At 35.4% G+C, this 20,658-nt stretch overlaps 1 protein-coding gene across 1 annotated transcript in view; it reads left to right on the top strand.

Moving 5' to 3' along the window:
* Positions 1-20,658, top strand: part of LOC136025018 (AT-rich interactive domain-containing protein 2-like) — a gene marked incomplete in the record, with an annotated part of 76,803 nt that overhangs the window by 40,683 nt on the left and 15,462 nt on the right. The window contains 6 exon segments of the mRNA XM_065700648.1: positions 2,738-2,902; positions 5,142-5,491; positions 10,336-10,675; positions 14,905-14,976; positions 15,947-16,084; positions 18,648-20,149. Coding sequence (XP_065556720.1) covers positions 2,738-2,902; positions 5,142-5,491; positions 10,336-10,675; positions 14,905-14,976; positions 15,947-16,084; positions 18,648-20,149 — 2,567 coding nt within the window.

The raw sequence follows: 20,658 nt of genomic DNA on the forward strand, positions 1-20,658 counted from the left end.
TAGCCAAGATTTCGCCCACGCGCTAAGGAGATCAAGGTCATTTTGAAGTTGGGAAGTATCTTCAAGAGTGCTAGCTGGACCAATCACCTTGGATTCATCAGCATATAACGTCATCCTGCTTTTAAGCGCTAGAGGAGCATCATTTATGAAAATATTGAACATGGTGGGGCCAAGAACACTGCCCTGTGGAACCCCACTGATAACATTCTGAGAGGAGGATAGAATAGGATTGCCATCTGCATCAAACAGTCTTACATGCTGAACACGATTCCTCAAGAAATCCAGAATCCATTTAAGAATTTTTTCCCTCCAAACCAATAGATTGTAGCTTAAGATCAAGTCTCCTATGACAAACTCTGTCGAATGCTTTTGAAAAATCAAGAGGGATCATGTCAACAGGGATTTCTAACTCCAGTAGTTTTGTAATATAGTCATATGACTCAAGCAGATTAGTGTCAACTGATCTTTTGCATCGGGAACCATGTTGAGAGCTGTTAAGAAGATGATTCCGATCAAGATGCTCAATAACTGCTTTGTTGACAATACCTTCAAGGAGCTTAACAACAACAGAGGTAATACTAATAGGCCATAAATTTTCCACAGAATCTTTCCTTCCCTTTTTATGAATGGGGGTAATATATGCCACTTTGCACTCAGCAGGAAGCTTTGAGCTATCAAGAGATAGTCGTATGGGCATTGAAAGTGGGTATACTATTTCTGTGCTGCTCTCATGCAAGAGACAGGGGTGGAGGCCATGTGGCCCTGCAGATTTATTTACATACAACAAAGCTAGCTGTTTCATAACAGACTCCTCATGTCTCTTCTTCAGTTGAAGAAGCTAATTTGATTGGAAATTCAAAGTTCTAGCACCCTTTTTAAGAGTCAAACGTGATTGGATGGCAATCAGCCCTCCTCTTTGGCTCATATTTTCCAAACACTTCCAATCGAAAATGTAAGATAGCCATTTTGTTCAGCATAGCTGAACAGTCTTATAACTGTATCTCTTGTGCGATTGCGTTGGTCAACCCTCCACAGTTATGCAATTTGCCCATTATGTTTAAAAACTAAATGTTGCCTTAAAACTAAACCAAAAGACACCGTGTGCATGCTTGTTGTCTATAAGACATCTGAGCAATATCCCAAGAATAACTGAGGGTATCGTGTTCAAAGTTTCGGGGTTACTTGTATTACTACTTCTGCTCTTAACATTTAACTAAATCAACCAAGTGTGTAAGTGTATCCAAGCTGTCAAAGAGCATAGATAGAAGTTTTTGCGGATGGTACTATGTTTTATTTGTCAGGTCACTAGAGGAGTATAAAACTATATTAAAAACTAATATTTTTGTACAGATTTTGAAAAGGGTGTATGCTGTTAAAAATTATTGGAGAAGTTCCTCCAGCATACAAATAGCAGGCCAAACTATAGATTCTTAAAGAAAAATCGAAAAGATTTAAACTATTATTTTGTTTTTTCTTTAAAAAGACTATGTCTATATGAAACTAACAGAAAAATAATTAAAAAAAAAACTTTCCACAAAATAAGTTTTTCAAAGAAAAGCAAAGAACTCCCTTAAACCAAAATTGAGCAATAATAGAATCAAATAATCTACCAAACATAAAACTACCAAAAATCAGCATCGATAAATAAATGAAACCCAAAACGAGCAGAAATTAACATGAGTAGGGCTCGAAATCCCTATGCCTTCCAAATACCAGAACGTAATTTGCACTTTACTGAAAAAAAAAATCCTTTTTTAACGTTTTCCCTTTTATAACCTTAATAAATCAGACATAATTAACATTTTAAGGAATAAATATCAGCATATGTTCATTAAACTGACAATGTACATTCATTTGTATTTTCTATTTCAGTAAAGTGCAAATTATGTTCTGGCCTTAGGAAGGCATAGGGGGTTTCGAGCCCTACTCTTGTCAATTTCTGCTCGTTTTGGGTTTTATTTATTTATCGATGCTGATTTGTGGTAGTTTTACGCTTGGTAGATTATTTGATTCTATTTTTCTCATTTTTTTTAACGGAGTTCTTTACTTTTCTTTGAAAACTTATTTTGTGGATTTTTTTTAATTAATTGCTTAAAAGACCCATATTGATTAGTCACGGATTACTGACAATCCTGTAATAAAAGTACCATTCCAACAATCTGAAAAATTGTGTTTCTGGGTAAGAAACTTGTTTAAACTTTGAAATTACAAATGAGACAAATTTTTCAACTGGAGTTGTGCTCGAAATTTTTGGATTCCACGAGAAATGAATATGCTGGCAAAAACGTGCTTTTGCATAATATGTGTGGGAAAGGCGGGGTTCTTTGTTTATTTTACAAAATAAGCCAATGATCAATATGCATAAGTATTTAAGCGAACCAAGTCAGAAGAATTTAAAGAAAAAAGGATAAAAAAAAATATATTTTGAAAATGTGTCTACTGTGGCAAAAATTTCTTTTTGCCAATTTACCACGGCCTTTGGCTTCACCTAAACAATACAGTAATTATTTTATTAAACATAAGACTTGTTAAAGTTTGATAAAAAAAACAAAACAAATTTGGTTCGTTTAAGTACCTAAGCTTTAATGAGTACACAGTATTTGGTACTGCTTTCCATGCTTATTAAGCATTGCTAGTCTTGATTTAGATTAATCTGCATTTATACACTTTAAGTGAAAGTAAACTATTCAATTTTTAATAAAACTAAGGAAACTCACAGTTTCTTCTTTTCTTTCAGATTTGTGAGAGTATATGTAATTATCTAACAGCACATGATATCCTTTTATTGATAATGACTCTTGAATGTCTTCTGTCTGTCTCATCACTTGGTGAAAGTTCCTGTAATAGAATCTTAAATAGTCACAGCTCACTAAAGACACTTTTGTCCCTACTAACGATCGAGGTAAGCGTCTCTCTTTTTGTACTGCTTCCTTCTTTTTATTTAATTTCCGAATATTATGTTAAAAGTCAGGTTTTAGACTAATCTACAACCCTGCTTTAAATGTTGATAGACATACCTACAGATAGTTGAATATGGTATTAGTGGGTAGTATGTTCTTTTCGGTTTTAAATTATATTATCATGCTTACACGTAAAAGATACAAGTTATCCGTCCTGAACATGTCCTATATGTCCTGCCTTTTATGACGTTAAATTGCCCCTCGGTAAATTTATCTGTGGATTAAGATACTTGAGAGTTCTAGAAAGAACAATACACTTATTTTTGGGAAAAATACCAGTCACACCCGTGGCATTTGGCGTAATGCTATGCTTTTCGGGATTACTTTTTTTTTTACATTTTCAATGAACAAGTGATTTTCGCGCATGTTTTGGGCATTTGTTTCCTAAAATTTGTTGAATGAAGAAGAAAGCTAAACTAGTTTAACGCTTTAAGTCGTGAATGTTTAATTGCTTTGTCTTTTAAGTCTGATTTTTTTGGGTCATATTGTGTTATTTTGATATGATAACTTGAACAGTCAAAAATTAGTGTTTTAGCATAATTTTTATTTTAATTTACATGAGGGGTGACATTCTATAGTTACTTATTCATGTTTTTTAAAAGTTTAATTTTAAATGTTTACTTTGTCACTGTAATTTTTTTTTAATTTTTGATGAATTTTCAATACTAACTCCAACATCAAGAAATTACCATATTTATTTTCTATGTATGTGTTTAACTGTTAGTGTGACCAGTAAAGTTTGAGCTAATTAATAGAAAAACTTCAGAAAGCTTGTATTTTTATTTCTAAAAGATAAAGTTATAGAGAATCCTATACGCTCGTTAACTTTCACAAAATTGAGAGCTTGCAGAAACACTGTTTTATTTGCTGCCGTCTCAATTTACTCACGTTCCTGCCACCTTATTCTGTTTGGTAGCTCACTAGTGGTGGCGTCATACCCAGTATTGATGACGTTATGCTGATAACGTGTGTACTATTAGTACATTTCTGTGAATAAAGCAATTATCCTGTCTGTTTGGTATTCATGCTTTATTCTGATTTTCTGCTACTGATTCTTTAAAATCAGTCTAATTTATCATTCTCTGTCAGTTCGCTTTATTTATATGACTAAATATACAAATTTAATGACGAGAAGAGAAAAAAAGGAAACATGATAACATGGCTTGATTAGCACTGACTGAGTCATGATTCATGCACAAAAACTGTTTACATGAGAAAGATGTCCTTGTCACGAAGAATAAAATGCCACAAGGGTTATTTTTTGTGACTTTGTAGATGCCCATGTATATTTGTAGCTTTCATGGCCACTATTAGGAAAGCAATATTTGTTTGATAGTCAATATAAAAATTGTGATATAAGAATGCTGGTTGGATAGTCCTAGTTCATAAATATTAAAACTACAGCTCTCCAACATGTTCAAATTGTTTAAATTAAGACGCCTATGATTTGGTTCTATAATTGTTGCCTCTAATCATACCGTAAATAAACAGTGGTTACTTCCCGCATAGTCCTGCATAGCTTTTTCCTTTGCTCCATCGTTATCAATCCTTGTGAAAAAAAGCCAAAATGTCCAGGTCGTAACTCAAAGCATTTTTCCATGTGAAAAGCCAGCAATCGAGGTGTTTTAAGTGGGTTGTACTACTCAGAAATTTTACTAACCAACACTTTAGGGAGGAGGGGGGGTGAGCGTATCGATTTTTCTAACTAGATGATCATTTACTAAGTATTACCGAATGCTCTCGACATTTTGGTAAAATTTAGGAATGGCACAATAAAATTGTGGAAATATTACAAAGTGGCAGGAAAAATCAATATAATTATGGAAAGTTTGTTACACCTTGCACCGTAATATCGCAATGTCACTTTGTTTTAACCAAATGGCTGACCACAGAAGGGGTTGGAGGTGAGGTGGACTGGTTTCTTATTAGAGTATATCAAGGGAATGACGAAAAATGATACATCGCCGGTACTTGTTTTACTTGTGTTTATTTTTGTAACTAACAACTTATTTTGGTACTTGTTTTACTTGTGTTATATTGTGTAAACTAAAAACTGGTGTTTATTTTTGACTCACCACAAGCATTCCTTATTTTCTTACAGCGGTCGCTATAAGAGGCAAGAAACTGTTATGGAACAGTCAGTTTGAAAATCACTTATTTGTTTTGTTTATTGTATTTCAGGCTCAAAGTTTTGGTCAGAGAGCTTGTATTAATATGCAAGTAATTGATGCGAATACGGGTCTAGTTCCTGTGCCTGCACCAACTAATAACCAAACAACACCAATCAAAGCACCACCGCCAAAGACTCCAGCTTCCAAAGTAGCTATCCCTAAAGCTGCAGCAGCAACACCTATGACTCCAAAACAAAATGATGCAGAAAGTGGCGTTAAATCTTGGATCAAAACAGTTCTCGAACCATCACGAGGATCGTCTGTTGATCTTGCTGAAATGCATAAACTCTATGCAGAGACTTATGCAAAGCCCAGGAAAGTGGCGGTTTTTACTCAACAGCAGCTTACGAAATTAATTAGGTAAGTTGTGGCGGCCAACCCCGGGATCACACATGCTTCATGTATATTCTGATGCTAAACTGTTTGAGCATAACAGCTCTGACAAAGTAATATAATTCATAGTGGGTTTTGCCCGTTTGGTCTGTTAAAACAGGAACTACAAAAAGGGACATATTAGACTAAGTACAAAGAAAAGAAAAACCTATATGTTCAGGTTTGTTTTATGTACAAACTATTGAGAGTTCAGCTCGTATTACCGGTCAACCAAAAAAAAAAAAAAAAAAAAAATATATATTTATATATATATCACTGGATTTGCACGCAATCACACTCGTTTGTAAATAAATAAAAAGACAAAATGTATGACTTACCAAGCATCAATCCAAGCCAGCAGCCAAATACAAAAAAAAAAAAAAAAAAAAAAAAAAAAAAAAAAATGTCAAGTGAAGCCGCGGGGAAACTCGACCAACAAAATGAGTCAACGGGACGACCAAAATATTGAATAAAAGGAAAAACGATAGGAAAATAGATACAATAATGGGAAAATACCATATAAAGTAAAAAAAAATGATGAATAAAAAAAGATCTAAGGGTTAGTAAAAGAGTTTTTAATTGCCCCCGTGATCTATCAACGGAATGACCGAGATCAAGACCCGACCCATGCACATTCCAAAGTATGGTTATGCTGAGCCTGAGTGAAAACCTCGATCTTTCAGTGCACGCTTGGGGTTCTACATACTTAGAAGATCGCCTCGTTCTATAATCATGCTCACATTTGTTAAATAGTTCCATAGTATGAACATTTTTTGGAAGAATTTTAGCAAAATACTTAACACAAAACATCACTCCATGAAAAGTTAATAATAATTCCACAAATGATACATTTAGGAAATAATTTATACTTTTAACTGGTGATTTTGATGGTAGGGATATTGGGGAGAAGATGAAAGTTTTAGGACACGCAGTGATTTTATTTTGCTATCGTTGAAGTGGTTTTATATGAGTTTTAAACATATTCAATTAAAATCACGGTACAATAACTCAGTTAAGAATGGACTTGGGCTATTGCAAAATTCCAATATTCCTTCCCAACTTCATCCGCAATTTAGCAATGTGTTCTTTCCAACTCATATTCTGATCAACTAGCACACATAAATATCTCATAGTAAATATACGCTCTAAATAAGCAGATTCATTAATGGGTAGTCTACTAAGTTCAGCTAGTGACTGGCCAGCACGAGAGAAAATCATGTAGTTGGTTTTAGACTTATTAACAGATAATTTATTTGCCCTGAACCAGGTTTATATCCTCTGGAAAGCTGCCAATATGTTCTTCTTAAGCGACTTTTCATCATCACTGCCTACTGTGCAGGCCGTATCGTCAGCGAACAGGACATTTCGCCTGACATCTTTTAGCACCCTGTTGATGTCTTTAACATAAATTAAAAAGAGTAGAGGTTCAAGTATGGGCCTTTGAGGAGCGCTGACTTGACCAGTGATACCAAGTAGTGAAGAGGTAGCATTTCCACCATTCAAAGACTGACTGCGCCCAGTTAAATATGATCCAATTAGAGATATAGCATGACAAGTAGTGTCGAACGCTTTTTTTTATATAAGCTGGAATTTCTTTTTTATTCAAAATGTGGTGTATAAACTGTGTGAGTGTCATAATTGCATGTTCAGTGCTATGACCTTTCCTGAACCCAAACTGAAGGTCATTAAAACACCCCCTCCCATCAAAAAAACTTCACTATACGGTTGTAACGACATCGCTCAATTACTTTTGCGAATAGAGATATGATCGAGATTGGTATGTAGTTTATGGATATTTCACGTCAACAGTCTTATGCAGGGCTATAATATGTGCAGACTTTAAGCAAGTTGGGAAATGTCCACTTGAAAAAACATAAGTTGAAAATATGGACTAAAAAGTCTGTAACATCTGGCATTATCCGTTTTAATAGACTTGTCGACAAGCCGTACATACCTTCCGACGGCCCATTCTTTAGTTGTTAAATACCTTGCAGTAATTCCTCCGCTGACACTGGTATTAGGAAAAAAAGAGCATTCCGACGGAGGCGGCTCGGAATTAGAATTTCCTGAATCGGGTAAGCTTCGAGTTGATGCCTCAAGCGATGTTCCGGGACTCATATTTGCGAAGTGTTCATTAAGGACACCAACAACATTGTGCTTTCCTTAAACAATTTTCTGTCTTTTGGTGATATTATCTCTTCCGGAAGGTTTTTCATTTTCTTTTTCCTAAGACATTCATTAATAATCAACCAAGTCTTTTTTGGCAACCCGTCAGCATTTGAAATTTTCGAAGATGGTATGACTGCTTTGTCACACAATTTCTGCACTGCCGAAATTTGGCCTGATTTTCATGTGTAGGATCTGCCATGAATTTTCTGAGAAGCTTATTTTTGGTATGGATGGAAGACAGAACAGAAGCTGTGATCCATGGTTTCTTCGGTTTGAAATAATGCCTAGCTTGCCGGCTTGATAAAGACATGCCTTATTAAGTACTATTTTGAACTGGTCGATGAATTACTCAGTAGCTTTTTCCACGTCGTCACATTCTAAGCAGGGAAACCGGTCGACTTGGTACAGTAAACTCTTCAGTTTATCAATCGAAGCAGCGTCCAGTCTTCTTGTCTTCAAAGTAGAGGGTGTCGGGGACGGTCCGGTTTGAAGGTCACAGAGGATCATAAAATTGTCAGAAGTATCTTCAACTATAACGTGTCTCAAAATTTGTGAAAATATTGTCAATTAACGACGCTGATGACTCCGTGATTCTCGTCGTGGTCCGACATGTTGGAAGCAAACCCGCGGACATACAATTCGTTACAAGGTCAACGGCAACATTATTTGAAAGCATTGAATTCACATACCTAAGTATATTACTAATATCAATATTAAAATCACCCATCATGATTAGCTTACATTTTATTTGGGTCATCATCGAGCTAAGTTTATCCAACTTTTCTACAAATTTTCTCGGCGGCCTATATAGGGCGCAACCTAACACTTTTAAAGGACTTAAATCTAGCTCAATAGCAAAAAATTCAAATGACATTTCATCATAAAGGTAATCATAATCATTCATTTCTCTTACAGGTATACTATCATTTACAAATAAAACCAACCCTCCTCTCCGTCTACTTATTATATTTTTAAACAACGACTTATACCCATTTATATGAGCTAGCTCAGAATAATGCTAATTTAAGAACGTTTCATATGCATCAAATGCATCAATTGTATGGTCAGGAAGTGGTCGGAAAGTAATACTGAAATATTATCTAAACTACTCACAAATCCATAACAATTTACAAATGCCGTTCTCAGAAACTTCTTTGTTGGTTTAGTCACAATCATTCCAGGAGAAAGGTATTTGTTCGTGAGTAAATTATTAATAAAGTATTCATAAGTATTTTCATCCTCTCTGTCAATGCATGAAAGAATCTGGGATAAATTCAAGGGCCTCACATTCAACTCACTCAACCTGTCGCGAATTCCACCGCAGCCACTATCATTCAAATTAGAAATTTATTACTTACCCATATTTCCCACTTGGCGGCGGACTGGGATGACGCAGTCGAAAAAATTCAAACCTTTTTGAAGTTTCAAACGCTGACAGCGTGGCAGTATGCTCTTGTAGAAATTTCTGCAACAAAAGATATGCGACAAGAAAACTGAATCAATTTTAATGAATTTAGGCCTAGGAGCTCAGAGATAGATGAGTAGGGATTAGGAAAAAAAATGCGAAAAAAAGAAAGCATATAAGAACGAAAAGAGCAAAAAGAAAGGAAAAGTAAATAACACAGACAACGAGACAAATACACTTTATTACTTGTCATTTTTCACAACTGACAAGTGCGAATCGATTGGAGTAGAAAAAGGAATAATTTCTTGTGAAGATGTTGGAGGAGCCCTTGTCATTTTGCTCATGTATCCTTGTAAGGAACGACTATGTGATATTTGAAACAGTAGCCTGAGAAGGGTATGATTGAGAAGGAGTGTTTGCTAATGTGCTTGCCGAAGGCGTCTCAACGCTGCAAGGATTTTGCAGAAGGAGTAGATGAAAAAAGCTTCTATTCTAAAATTGAAGAAAAAAGTTATTGAAGACTAATAAGAAAATTAAAGCATCGGAAATATAAGTCTTGTTTTTAAAACCTATTTTGTAGAGCTTTCCTTTTATTTATTTATTTTTTTCGGTCTCTTGTTTCTGTTTTTGCACTTGTGTTTTAGTGAATATTATTACTGCATCTGTTTTATATGATCCCTTTCGTGTTGGAAAAGTAGCTGTGTGAATCCAAGGTGTAAGGACAGAACATTTTAAGATTTGTGAACATCTAATCTTAAATATTGAAAAAAATAGCTTTTGAATTAAATGTAAATCTTTTAATTCAAAAATCTGGTGAAATTCGTACTTTCGGGCACAAAGGGTGACACTGAAAAAGATAGGGGAAAAGAAGAGAGTGAAACTAGAGCTGCTACTTTGGGGTTTTTTCTTTTTATATAAGCCTATATTTCAAACTGAAATTCAAATCTAGCAACTTGTTTTCTTTCAGAATCGTTTGGATTTTGTCCAGGAGATACATAATTTTTAATGCTGTCTAATTGCTAGAATCACATATAGCCTAATAATTTCTTAACTATCTTATCTTAAAAATTATAATTATCTTAACTAAATAATTACCTATTGTAAGCGATTACTATTCACTGCAGTGCTATCACTGCCGGTTTTAAAGAGTTTGATATCCGCTCCCCCACCTCCCTTTGCAAAGTAAATCCCTTTATAACTGTCAGGATATTCGTAACACGTGTCTTACACTATTAGTTGTATCTCCTTCTTTTTTCAGAGGAGCTTTTGGAAGCAGTGTGGGTCCAGTTAGGAAGCAAAATTCCCTCTCAAACGATCTCCAATATATGCACATACGATTAAAGCCAGGGACTCTTGTACCAAAACCAGTCCTACCTCTGGCAAAAGCAGTCTATATTGATGTTAAACCACCAGATCCCGTGCAACCTGTCCAAAACTCTCTGATTTCTGTACAGTCGACCCCCAGTACTGTTTCTCAACACAATGTGTCTGGTCTTCAGGCAAGTCCCTCCGCTGCTTTATCAACCCCATCTGTAGTCAAGCCGTTGAATTCACCGATCCTTAAGGCGCAGCTGAGTGTTCCTTCGACTCCCAAACAGGTATTTTCACTCATTATTTGGGGTAAGAAATTCTAGAGATTTTCTTTAAATAAAGACCAATTTCTCATTCGTGTGAAGAATTTCTAATTCAACATGGTAAATATCTTGCAAGTATTTGATAATTTAAAGTATAAGCGAAAAATTTTTGTATTAAAATTTTAAATAAATAAAATAAATAAATAATTTATTCCTCACGTCTCTCAATACAAAATTTCCACTTAACTGACACTTTTTTAAAGAAAAATGTTATGGCAGGGCGAAGAGCGGATCGACTGCGGCATGATTGCCATTTAAAGTCGTCCTACGTTGAAAGTCGCGAGATATGGTATGTTTATGTTTAGGCTATTGGAGAAGGCTTCCAGTGATTTCATCTTTTCGACTGGGAATGGTAGTTTGTTCCAGATCCTGATGACCCGGGGTATGAACGAATGATGGTAAGAATTAGATCTTGCAATCTTCATCTTCATAGGCTCCAATTGCAGACTGTGCGATCTTGTGTTGCTTTGGGGAGTTATTTGAACAAGCTTGTCTTTTACGTTCCCAAAATTCTCATGAACTATCTTGAAGAGGGTTTTTAAGTCTAAGATCGTTCTTCTTGTCTCAAGTTTATGGAGAGTGAGCCTTCTTAGAGCTTCGTCATACGGAAGGTTTCTGAATCCTTGAAGTCCTTTTACAAAGCGTTTCTGGACTCGTTCTATTCTGTCAATATCCTTTTTGAGATATGGCGACCAGTGGAGTATTCAAGCTGTGGCATGACGTAAGTTGTGTGTGCTGAGATCTTTGAGTGAATGTCAAGGTATCGTAGGGAGTGAGTGAGTAGCCGGAGAGTATTTGATGCTTTACGCATAACCAGGCCGATATGCTTTTTGGTTTGAGGTCCAAGCTCAGAATTACACCTAGGTCCTTTTCACAGGTAGATTTTGTCGGGTCGATACCTTTCATTTTGTATGAGTACTTCTGATTTTGGCGGCCAAGATGGACAACAGAGCATTTTGCCACATTTGGTGAAAGTTGCCATTCTTCGAGCTTCTCTGTAAGGGCGTCCAAGTCGCTTTGGATTTGTGATGATGCACTAGATTCTCCCAGGAGCTTCGTATCGTCTGCAAACAGGCCGAAGTCGGTTTGGGAAATGGAATTTATGCAAGTGTCTATGTACATGACGAATAAGACTGGGCCGAGAACACTACCTTGTGGGACGCCACTGGTTGCATCTGTCCATGTGGATAGTGTATCTGCAACCTTGACTGCTATTTTTCTATCATTCAAGCATTCTGAGAGCCAATTTTTTAGCTGTCCCTTGATTCCATAGACTTCTAGGCAGTGGATGAGTTTTCGCAAGGATATTCGGTCGAAGGCCTTAAGTAGATCGATTAGCATAATATGTATTGAATCCCAGGGCAGATTGGATGTAGTCGTGCATCACTACTAGTTGGGAAACAGTAGAACGACTTTTACGGAAGCCATGGTGATGATCTGAGATGAGGTTGTTCAATTCGAGGTGCGAGTTAACTTTTGTATGTCATTTTCTACCTGTGCATATTATTTTAGATTCTGTATTTTATCCCACATCTGATATTAAGGCCATATCTAGGATTTTTTTTTTTTCGGTCGTGGATTGGGCTACAACAAAAGCTTTAAAATACGTAATCAACAATAAGTTTAAATGCATCTTGTTGATTTTTTACGAGTCGGATAAATTTATTATTTTTGGGGGGGAAAGGGGGTTGAGTTCAAATCTAGCACCCTCTCCCTTGATACGGCCTTGTCTGATAGGATGGATGTGAATGTCTAAACATTTAGATCTGTGCATAATCCTTATGCGTCAAATATTTTAAAATTGGAAAGCTAAACAGAATTTGGTGATTTTGTTAATCTGTATGGTTATGTGTTTGTTCTTTATTATTCCTAGTATCGTAAGGAATATTAACTATGAACAGTTAGAAGGATTGCTACTAAGCCAGATTTTCACCAAAAGCCAGAAGCTGGACCGAGTCAGAAACATGATCAAAAGTTTGGAAAATGGTAATTTTATTCCTAATCAGGCATGCTGCTTGAACTAGACCAAAAATTAGTTTTTTACTGCATCGTGAAAACGAGTCACGTTTTATTATCTTTTTATTTTCCTTTTTTGCTATCTCTATTTTCACATCAATTATAGCTGATGCCATACTTTTTTTCTTTTGAGCTTTTTTTTACACTTCTGAAAAAAAAACAACAAAAAAACAATAGTGACTTGTTTTCATATTTTGCTGGTTAAAATAAATAATTGAAAAGAACAAAAGGCAATAGGTTGTAAAGCTTATAATGCAGTTCGGTCACGGGAGTAGATGCTTCAGAAGCTCATCAAAGCATCCTTCTTTGAGACCAAACTAGATTATATAAAATTGTCTATTGTCCTGTATTGCCATTTGGTTTCATTTTATTTTGGTAGAAAATACCTGGTATAGTCGGGTTCTTATCAGGTGTTTTAACAGCAAGATTCAGAAAACTCGATGTTTTTTTTTTGTTTGCTGACAGCCAAAAACATAGCAGACGGCTAGAAACTCAAAAAATTTTATTGCAAAATTATAAAATACTATCTAGCAAATGTTTGGACAGCAATCTCTTAAATATGTAGTTTTCAAAATTTTAATTTAAATTTGTATTAATTAATTTGAATTTATTTAAACTAAATACGTTACGTCTTTAAAATCTTTGAAGTATTTTAATTTATTTTGTTGTCTACTTTTTATTTTCATTTTGAAAGTATTTTAAGATGCAACTTGGTTGGGTCTATGGCTAAGGTGAATTGGCAAGGAAAATTATAATTGTAACACGATTGTTGTACATTGAGTAACAAAATTTAATTTCTTTGCTCAAGAATGTAACCAAAATAACGCTTTCTATACCAAATTTGAAATTGCAAAAAGAATTTTCTATCTCGTAGTTGTACGTCTATTAAAAAAGAAGGAGAAAAAAAAAATCTGTTTTGCAAAATTTCCCAATACAAATTTGGATACTGAATTTAAAATGCAATCACATTTTATTTTTAGTCCTGTGTAATGACTTTTTTTATATTTGGAATACAGTAGGCCAAGTTAAATTATCAGCGTTTCCAAATGTTGAAAATGTTTGAAAATAGCCATATTTATTATTTTAAAATTCCAAACAGGCCAATTTTGGCAAAAAACCTAAAGTGTGACGCAACAGTTAGTAGTGATTAAAGGATTCTGATTACACATTCGCATCAACCGTAAAAAATTAAATTATGAGCACGAAGAAATTTTTTTGAGCCAAAACTATCTTTCATTGTGAAATAATAATAAACTAAAGGGTAAAAAAGAACGCTATATTAGCATAATTTGCTAAGCGAGATTACGTGACGATGTTGTTGGATTCAATTACTCGACGTCTTTAAAGGGTTTTTTTGTTTCTTTTTTTGAGAAACGTGAACCTATGTAGTGGGGAAAAAAAATGTGAAAATGTAGCATATATCAAAATTGGAGTTAGGTTTTGAAATATGTTGCCACTTTTCTACCATGTTTTGAAATTAGTTTCCAAGTCTTGTGGTAATGACGTTGGATTTTACAGTCTAGTCGTAGCTCTCAAGGGATGTACCAGTAAGTTTGAATTTATAATCGACCTAGGTGCATATTTCTTAAATTTTGGAGGGTGATAAGAGATTTTTTATTTACGGGGGGGGGGGGGGGTGGATGCTTTTAGAAGATGTGTTTTACGCATAAATGCCGTAATTCTCGGTTTCATTTTCAAGTTTTTTTTTATGTTGGATACCTTTTTGGAATGCACTCAAGGGTGGAAGGGTATTCTTATCCTGGAATGTAGCTCGTGTGGGGAGAGGGTCTTTTTCTTAAGTTTCTCTAGTTTTCACTATTTTTGTCGATTTCCCGAGAAAAAAAAGAAAAAAAAGTTAACGACGACAACTAACAATATAAAGCAACAAATTTGAGACTTCAGATTTTTTTTTCCTTTTGTCAAAGAAGCAAAATAGGTCACTATATTTTGTAAAGTACAAAGCTTTTTGCTAGTATGCTGCAAAATTGCCCCTCCCATTTCGCCTTGAGATCAGCACCGCTGGTTTGGACCTTAAGGGTCTAGTGCCATCTTACTTTTTACTTACATTTCTCTCTAGTTTCTTCTTTGAGTATATGAACTTTTGCGACACGCATATTTTTCTGTTTAAATAGCTACTTCTTGGTCTTTTTGTCTAATTTGGCGTTTTTTCCTGTTAGATGGAAGAAGTTTCAGTTAACCAAGAAATTGGTGGGCCTTCATCACTTGTTAAATCTATTTTAGCAAACAAGGTAAATCAATGAGTGACACTAACAGTTTCAACCCGTATATTTTCTAACGGTTTGCCAATTAATAGCATGAATGTAGTTAGTATGATGTGATAATTTTTGGTTTGCATGGTTAGGAAGTACTTTAACGTTTTAAGTTAAAAAAGTATTTATTTCCAAAATCTTGCTGAAGAAAGATTTTCTTCGAGGAGTTGAAATTTTTGAGCCATTCGAATGGACTTAGGCTATAAAAGATCTAAAAACTATAAACTAAAACAAACAAAAGAAAACCAGAATAGTAATAACATACCAAGCATTTTAGGGTCGGAGGCTGGAACCCTATAGTGGTGAGGACGGAAGGCCCAAGCAAGCAAAGGGAGGTGGCACTTTTTTTGCCAAACTAAAATTATTAACATGCATGTTCACGAATATGAATTAGAATCATACTGTGAAAAACATACAAATGTCGAAAGAAATACGTCTAGTTTCAGCTCCTTACATTCAAAAGGCGCTAACTTACAACACACAAACCTTACAGGAAAAGATAAAAACCGATTTTTTTTTTATATAATATGTTAATAATTTTTTGTGCCCCTGAGACACAAATAAAAACAATTTTTGTTTCAAAAGTTTTATTCCCCATCTGTTTTTGCAAACGGGAAAAAAGAAGAAATAATATTCTCAGAACCAAAATTCTCAGAACCTAATATTCTCAGAACCAAAAAGCTACTGAAAACGGTTTAGGTTAATCAGACGGGTGTTTTTACCCTAGGTAGTTGCAACATCAATCTCAGTTTATACAAAAAATGACAAATGACTCCTTGTGAGTTAGTGCAGCTGATTTTCTGTCGCTGACGTGAATTAGCACATCTTGTTCGTCAAAAGAACTGGATCTAATAAGTTTTTTTTTTTTTTAATTGTGCTACATTAGATTTCTAAATTAGGGAAAATGCACTTTAAAATAGTCGGTTATCTTACGGACTTGTTGTTGTAGGTCGTTCAGCGTCAACAACTCAATCATCGTGGTGACCCTCAGTCCGGAAGTGCAGTTACTAATGGCCCTACTCCTGTAGCACCTATTGTAAATGGAGTGATGTTACAGAATCAGCTAGCTAAAGAAGTCAAGATAGAGGTTTGATAGATCAGTCTCTCTCTCTCTCTCTCTCTCTCTCTCTCTCTCTCTCTCTCTCTCTCTCTCTCTCTCTCTCTCTCTCTCTCTCTCTCTCTCGCTCTCTCTCTCTCGCTCTCTCTCTCTCGCTTTCTCTCTCTCTTTTTCTCTCTCTCTCTCTCTCTCTCTCTCCTCTCTCCTCTCTCCTCTCTTTCTCTCTCTTTTTGCCTATCTCTTCTTATCTTTTCAATGTTCCAATTATCTTTTGGACTCTCCTGAACTTTCCGGCGTTCTTAAAGTTGGTCTTGCGTTTAAAAAATAATACCGTAATTCTGCTGATAAATAGCCAATACAAAAACTAGTACAGTTAGCACAACACTTAATTACCATTGAATTGTCTGCTCCTAAGGGTAATTTCAAACCTAATACTAGCCACTGAAAAAAAAACAATAATGAATCCACTAAGATTTTGGGTTTAATAAAGGGAAACAAACAATAAACATTTTTCGCCTTAGATCATTGTTTTATTCACTAAACTAAAATCGGTATGGACGGCTCCTTCCCATTTCCTCTTTTTTAATGTGAAATAACTCTTAAGCGAGGATCAGGTCTAGCTTAAACCAAAAGACCCGGGTCCTGACTTAAACGAAATCACGTACCCTATGAACAGATCATGGCAGAAAAAGGCATATGCCCCAATTAGAGATTGAACTTGTTAACTACAGAGTGTAATATGAGCTTTATAATTACTACTTGTATAAGATTTTTCCTGTTAGACGAAACTCACAATTCTGGTAATTAGACAAATGAAAATTAAATAATCGTGTAGGTTGACGAAACTATTGATGGTGCGCATGGATTGCTGCAAAATAATGGATATATTTCTTTGGATGTAATACCTATCTGATTCAGGAAAAATCCGTTTGTGGTAAAACGGAATTCACGATAGTCACGATTTGCATAGTCGATATTTTGATTTTTAAAAAAAAGGCATTTCTTTTCAAGTGAAAGAAAAAGCCAAACATTAAAGCTTAAAACCAACAGAAATTATTCTGTATTTAAGTGGGGGCTGTCCTCTTTCCAAACCCTGTTTTATGAAATTTTAATGGTGTTCTACTACTTATTGAAATTCAACGACCACTGTATTTGACAAGTCGCTCTTAAAGTATCGTGACAATAAGTTAAGTTTTAGCACAAAAAGTGGGTGACGGAGGAGGGGACAACCTCCCTCAGATACAGAATAATTCCTGTTCGTTTTAAGTTTTGGTAATGTCTTTACTTTCATTTGAAAAAAAAATGTTTCTTTTATTTAATTGCTATTCGTTCTCAATAGTATACCAAGAGATACCCCAAATGTGAGGAAGGCCCGTCTGTCTCCGCCACTCATTTTAATTAAAAACTTAACTTTTGCGCAGCAATACAACGAGTAAAAGCTCATGTAATGTTTTGCTTTTCAAAGTAAAGCGTAATTATCCAAGATAAACTGTCGTCTCCCCGCGTCATTTTTACTACTCTTTGTCATTCCTGCTGACTGAAAGACTCATATTGTCGGCTTAAAATTTTACTTATTTATTGATTTCAGTGCTTCCTTACATAGTTTTGGTCCATTTTCTTATTCGAAGAAATCTATAACGGATTTTTTTTTTCTTGTTAGGTTAGGCTGTTAGGTTTGTCTCTTGCTGATTACCTTTGACGAAAAGCCTCTGTATTTCCAGGCATCCTAATATAAACATCGGTTTATGTTTCACTAATCTCAATTTAATACTTTTAAATTCGAGTTAAGGAACAAAAGAGAAAAAACAACTATAATAAAGCTAATTGTTTATGTATAATGCTTTACCAAACTTAGTTAATCGGAAACTTTGTTAAAACTTAGGTAAAACTATATATAATCATGAACGTCCAATAGATTGGGAAGACTTGCCTACCTTTTCAAATTTGAAATTTGTACTAGAAAATGATAGGCAACTGCTTGCCAGTTACGTTGAGTTTAAGACACGCCATATTTTTCGTCCAAAAAATCTAATTTGCTATATAAAACAAAAGGATGTACTTTAACTCGAAGAGTCGTTTATTGGTGAGACTAACAATAGAAAACTACTTATTGAAGTAACTGAAAAAATTTTAAGAGCTTTTTTCAGTTTTTAACTTCTATTTGGCCTTCGTCACTTATTTTTAACTAAGACCGCGATAAGACCGCTTTCTTCTGTGTCGAATAAAATAATAAATGAATAAAGAGTTTTGTATGGCGCCACCCTGGTCGTGGCGGAAAAAATTGAATTTGTCGTTTTTGTCACTACTTGTATGCTTTGAACGATTATATACACAGCTGTAATGGCCAGGTGGTCGTCTGATTCTGAATACTCTTTCCTACATTTTTTACTTTCATTTTTATTAATGAAGATTTCTTTTTATGTCCTAGTGACAACATCTTCATTGCACTTCTATGTATCAGTTCTTTTGTGGAGGGGACAGGGGGGGGGGTGGCTCAGCAGTGGCATATTAAACACACTATATGGTGATTTAGTCCACCCATATTTGTACCGTCTGGTACAAAAAAAAAATATTAACCTTATTGTAATTTTAGGTGAAAGAAGAACTACGAACAGAGTCTAAGCTTGAAACATTGTTAAATCATAGTGAAGAAAAGAAAAATGTCCTTTCTGATCTGCTTGAAAAAGACGTGAATGGTTTTGCTTCTCGTAAAGATGTTCGCATTGGGGAAAGAGGACTAGAAATTGTATTAAAAGATGAGTTAGCTTCCAATATGACAGCCAGAGTTGACGAAGAAGGCTCGGTTCAACTACACATAGAAGACAAAAGTTTTGATTCAAGTGAATTGAATTCACTTCAATTGTTACAGCAAAATGGTAGCTCCTCTTTTCAGCATATGTTGATTGAAAAAGGTATTATTGAAGAGAAGCCTAACCGTGCTAAAGGAAAAAAGAGGAGATTAAATGTTAATGGTGAGGAAGAAACTAAAAGACGAAAAGAAACACCAATATCATGTGGAGAATCAAGTATACTACAAAAAGCTATTGAGCTTGCTAATATTGATGAGGAGCTATTAGACGAGATGGAGCCAAAAGAAAATGGTTTGCCCCCTCCCTCAACACCGAGTCATAGTAAGTTATCAGCTATACTTCATTCAACACCACGTCCTCAGGCAACATCAACGCCCCCGATCCAGCATTCTGTTGTTTCTTCTACTAGTGGAACTAATAGTCAGCGTGTAATGAATGGCCCCAAAGAACAAGAGTTGCTGTTGCAGCAATCAGACGGAACAGTTGTGCGGGTCGTTCAAGGCTTGCAAAGTCGTCAGATTATGCAACAACTTGCGCATAGTGGGAATCAGGGAGTGCAGCAGAATGTTAGTCAGCTTGTTATACGGGATCCACAGACTGGTAAGACACAGATTGTCCAAGGAGTGGTTCAGCCACAGAAACAAGAACAGCAGAAATTGAAATCAAGACCTGAAATTAAATCGCCGCCGATTACTGTGAGCACATCTGGATCTCAAGTTGCAGTTGGTCAAAACCAGCTGGTTGTTAGCCAAGGTATGTTGAATCAACAACAAGTTATGTTGAATCAGAATACGAATCAAGTTATTCTTGGTGCTTCCGGCCAGCAAAAACAGTATTTAGTACAAACCAGTTCAGGACTTCAAGTAGTGACGGGTGCGCCTAATCACTTATATGTTCAAGGTAATGGCCAACAGTTAGTATTAGCTAATGGTGCAAACGGACAACAGTTCTTTGTGAGTGCCAATTCGGCCACTGGACAACAATTAGTCATTGGACCTAGCCAAAGTGCTGGTCAACAAATAGTGTTGGCCAATAGTCAAGGACAGCCGATGAAATTTGTCTTAGTTAATTCTCAAAATCCTCAATCGTTAGTTGTAAATAAAAATCAGAGGATGACATCACCGCTCCCTAGTGATGAAGGAGTAAAAGTCAATAAAGAGCCTCTTCCACCTCCTTTGCCTTCAACTCAGGCAAGCAGTGGAGCAAGGCAGCAAGCACCTCAAAGCAGCAAGGTACCCTTTACTTCCGATGCAGCTTACTTATGCGAATGGCGAGCATGTATGAGGTAAGTTTTACTGTTTTTTGTACGTTTTGATGTGATTGTAAAATAGACCTCATCTTGCTGTCAAGGAGCATAATGATTAATGAATATTCCTTGAGGGGACGCAGTTTAAACATAATACAACTTTAAACATTGATATTGACATATTATACAAGTTTAAACACTGTACTATAGAATACTGTGTTTTTCCTTTGATAAAATCGTTTTAAGATAAAAGGTTGTTTCAGTTCAAATTATATAGTCTAAAGCATAAGAAGCTTCTTCAAGGTCTGTACAATAAATCAAAATAACATGTTAAAAAGTAAAATCATTTTCCCCATGTTTACGTACACACAGATGTATTGGATCATGCAATTATTACATCTCTCTTATGCATGGCAAAAGTTCCCCCAAATATCCTCTGATACTTTAATACAAAGTAGTACATATGACATTCAACTTCAGTTTAATCATCCTAACCTGTGGCGCATGTTCGTTAAAATCCTGTGGGGGGGGGGAGTGTAAAGCCAGTA

Source organism: Artemia franciscana, chromosome 3, assembly GCF_032884065.1.
Source record: "Artemia franciscana chromosome 3, ASM3288406v1, whole genome shotgun sequence".
Taxonomy (NCBI): Eukaryota; Metazoa; Arthropoda; class Branchiopoda; order Anostraca; family Artemiidae; genus Artemia; species Artemia franciscana.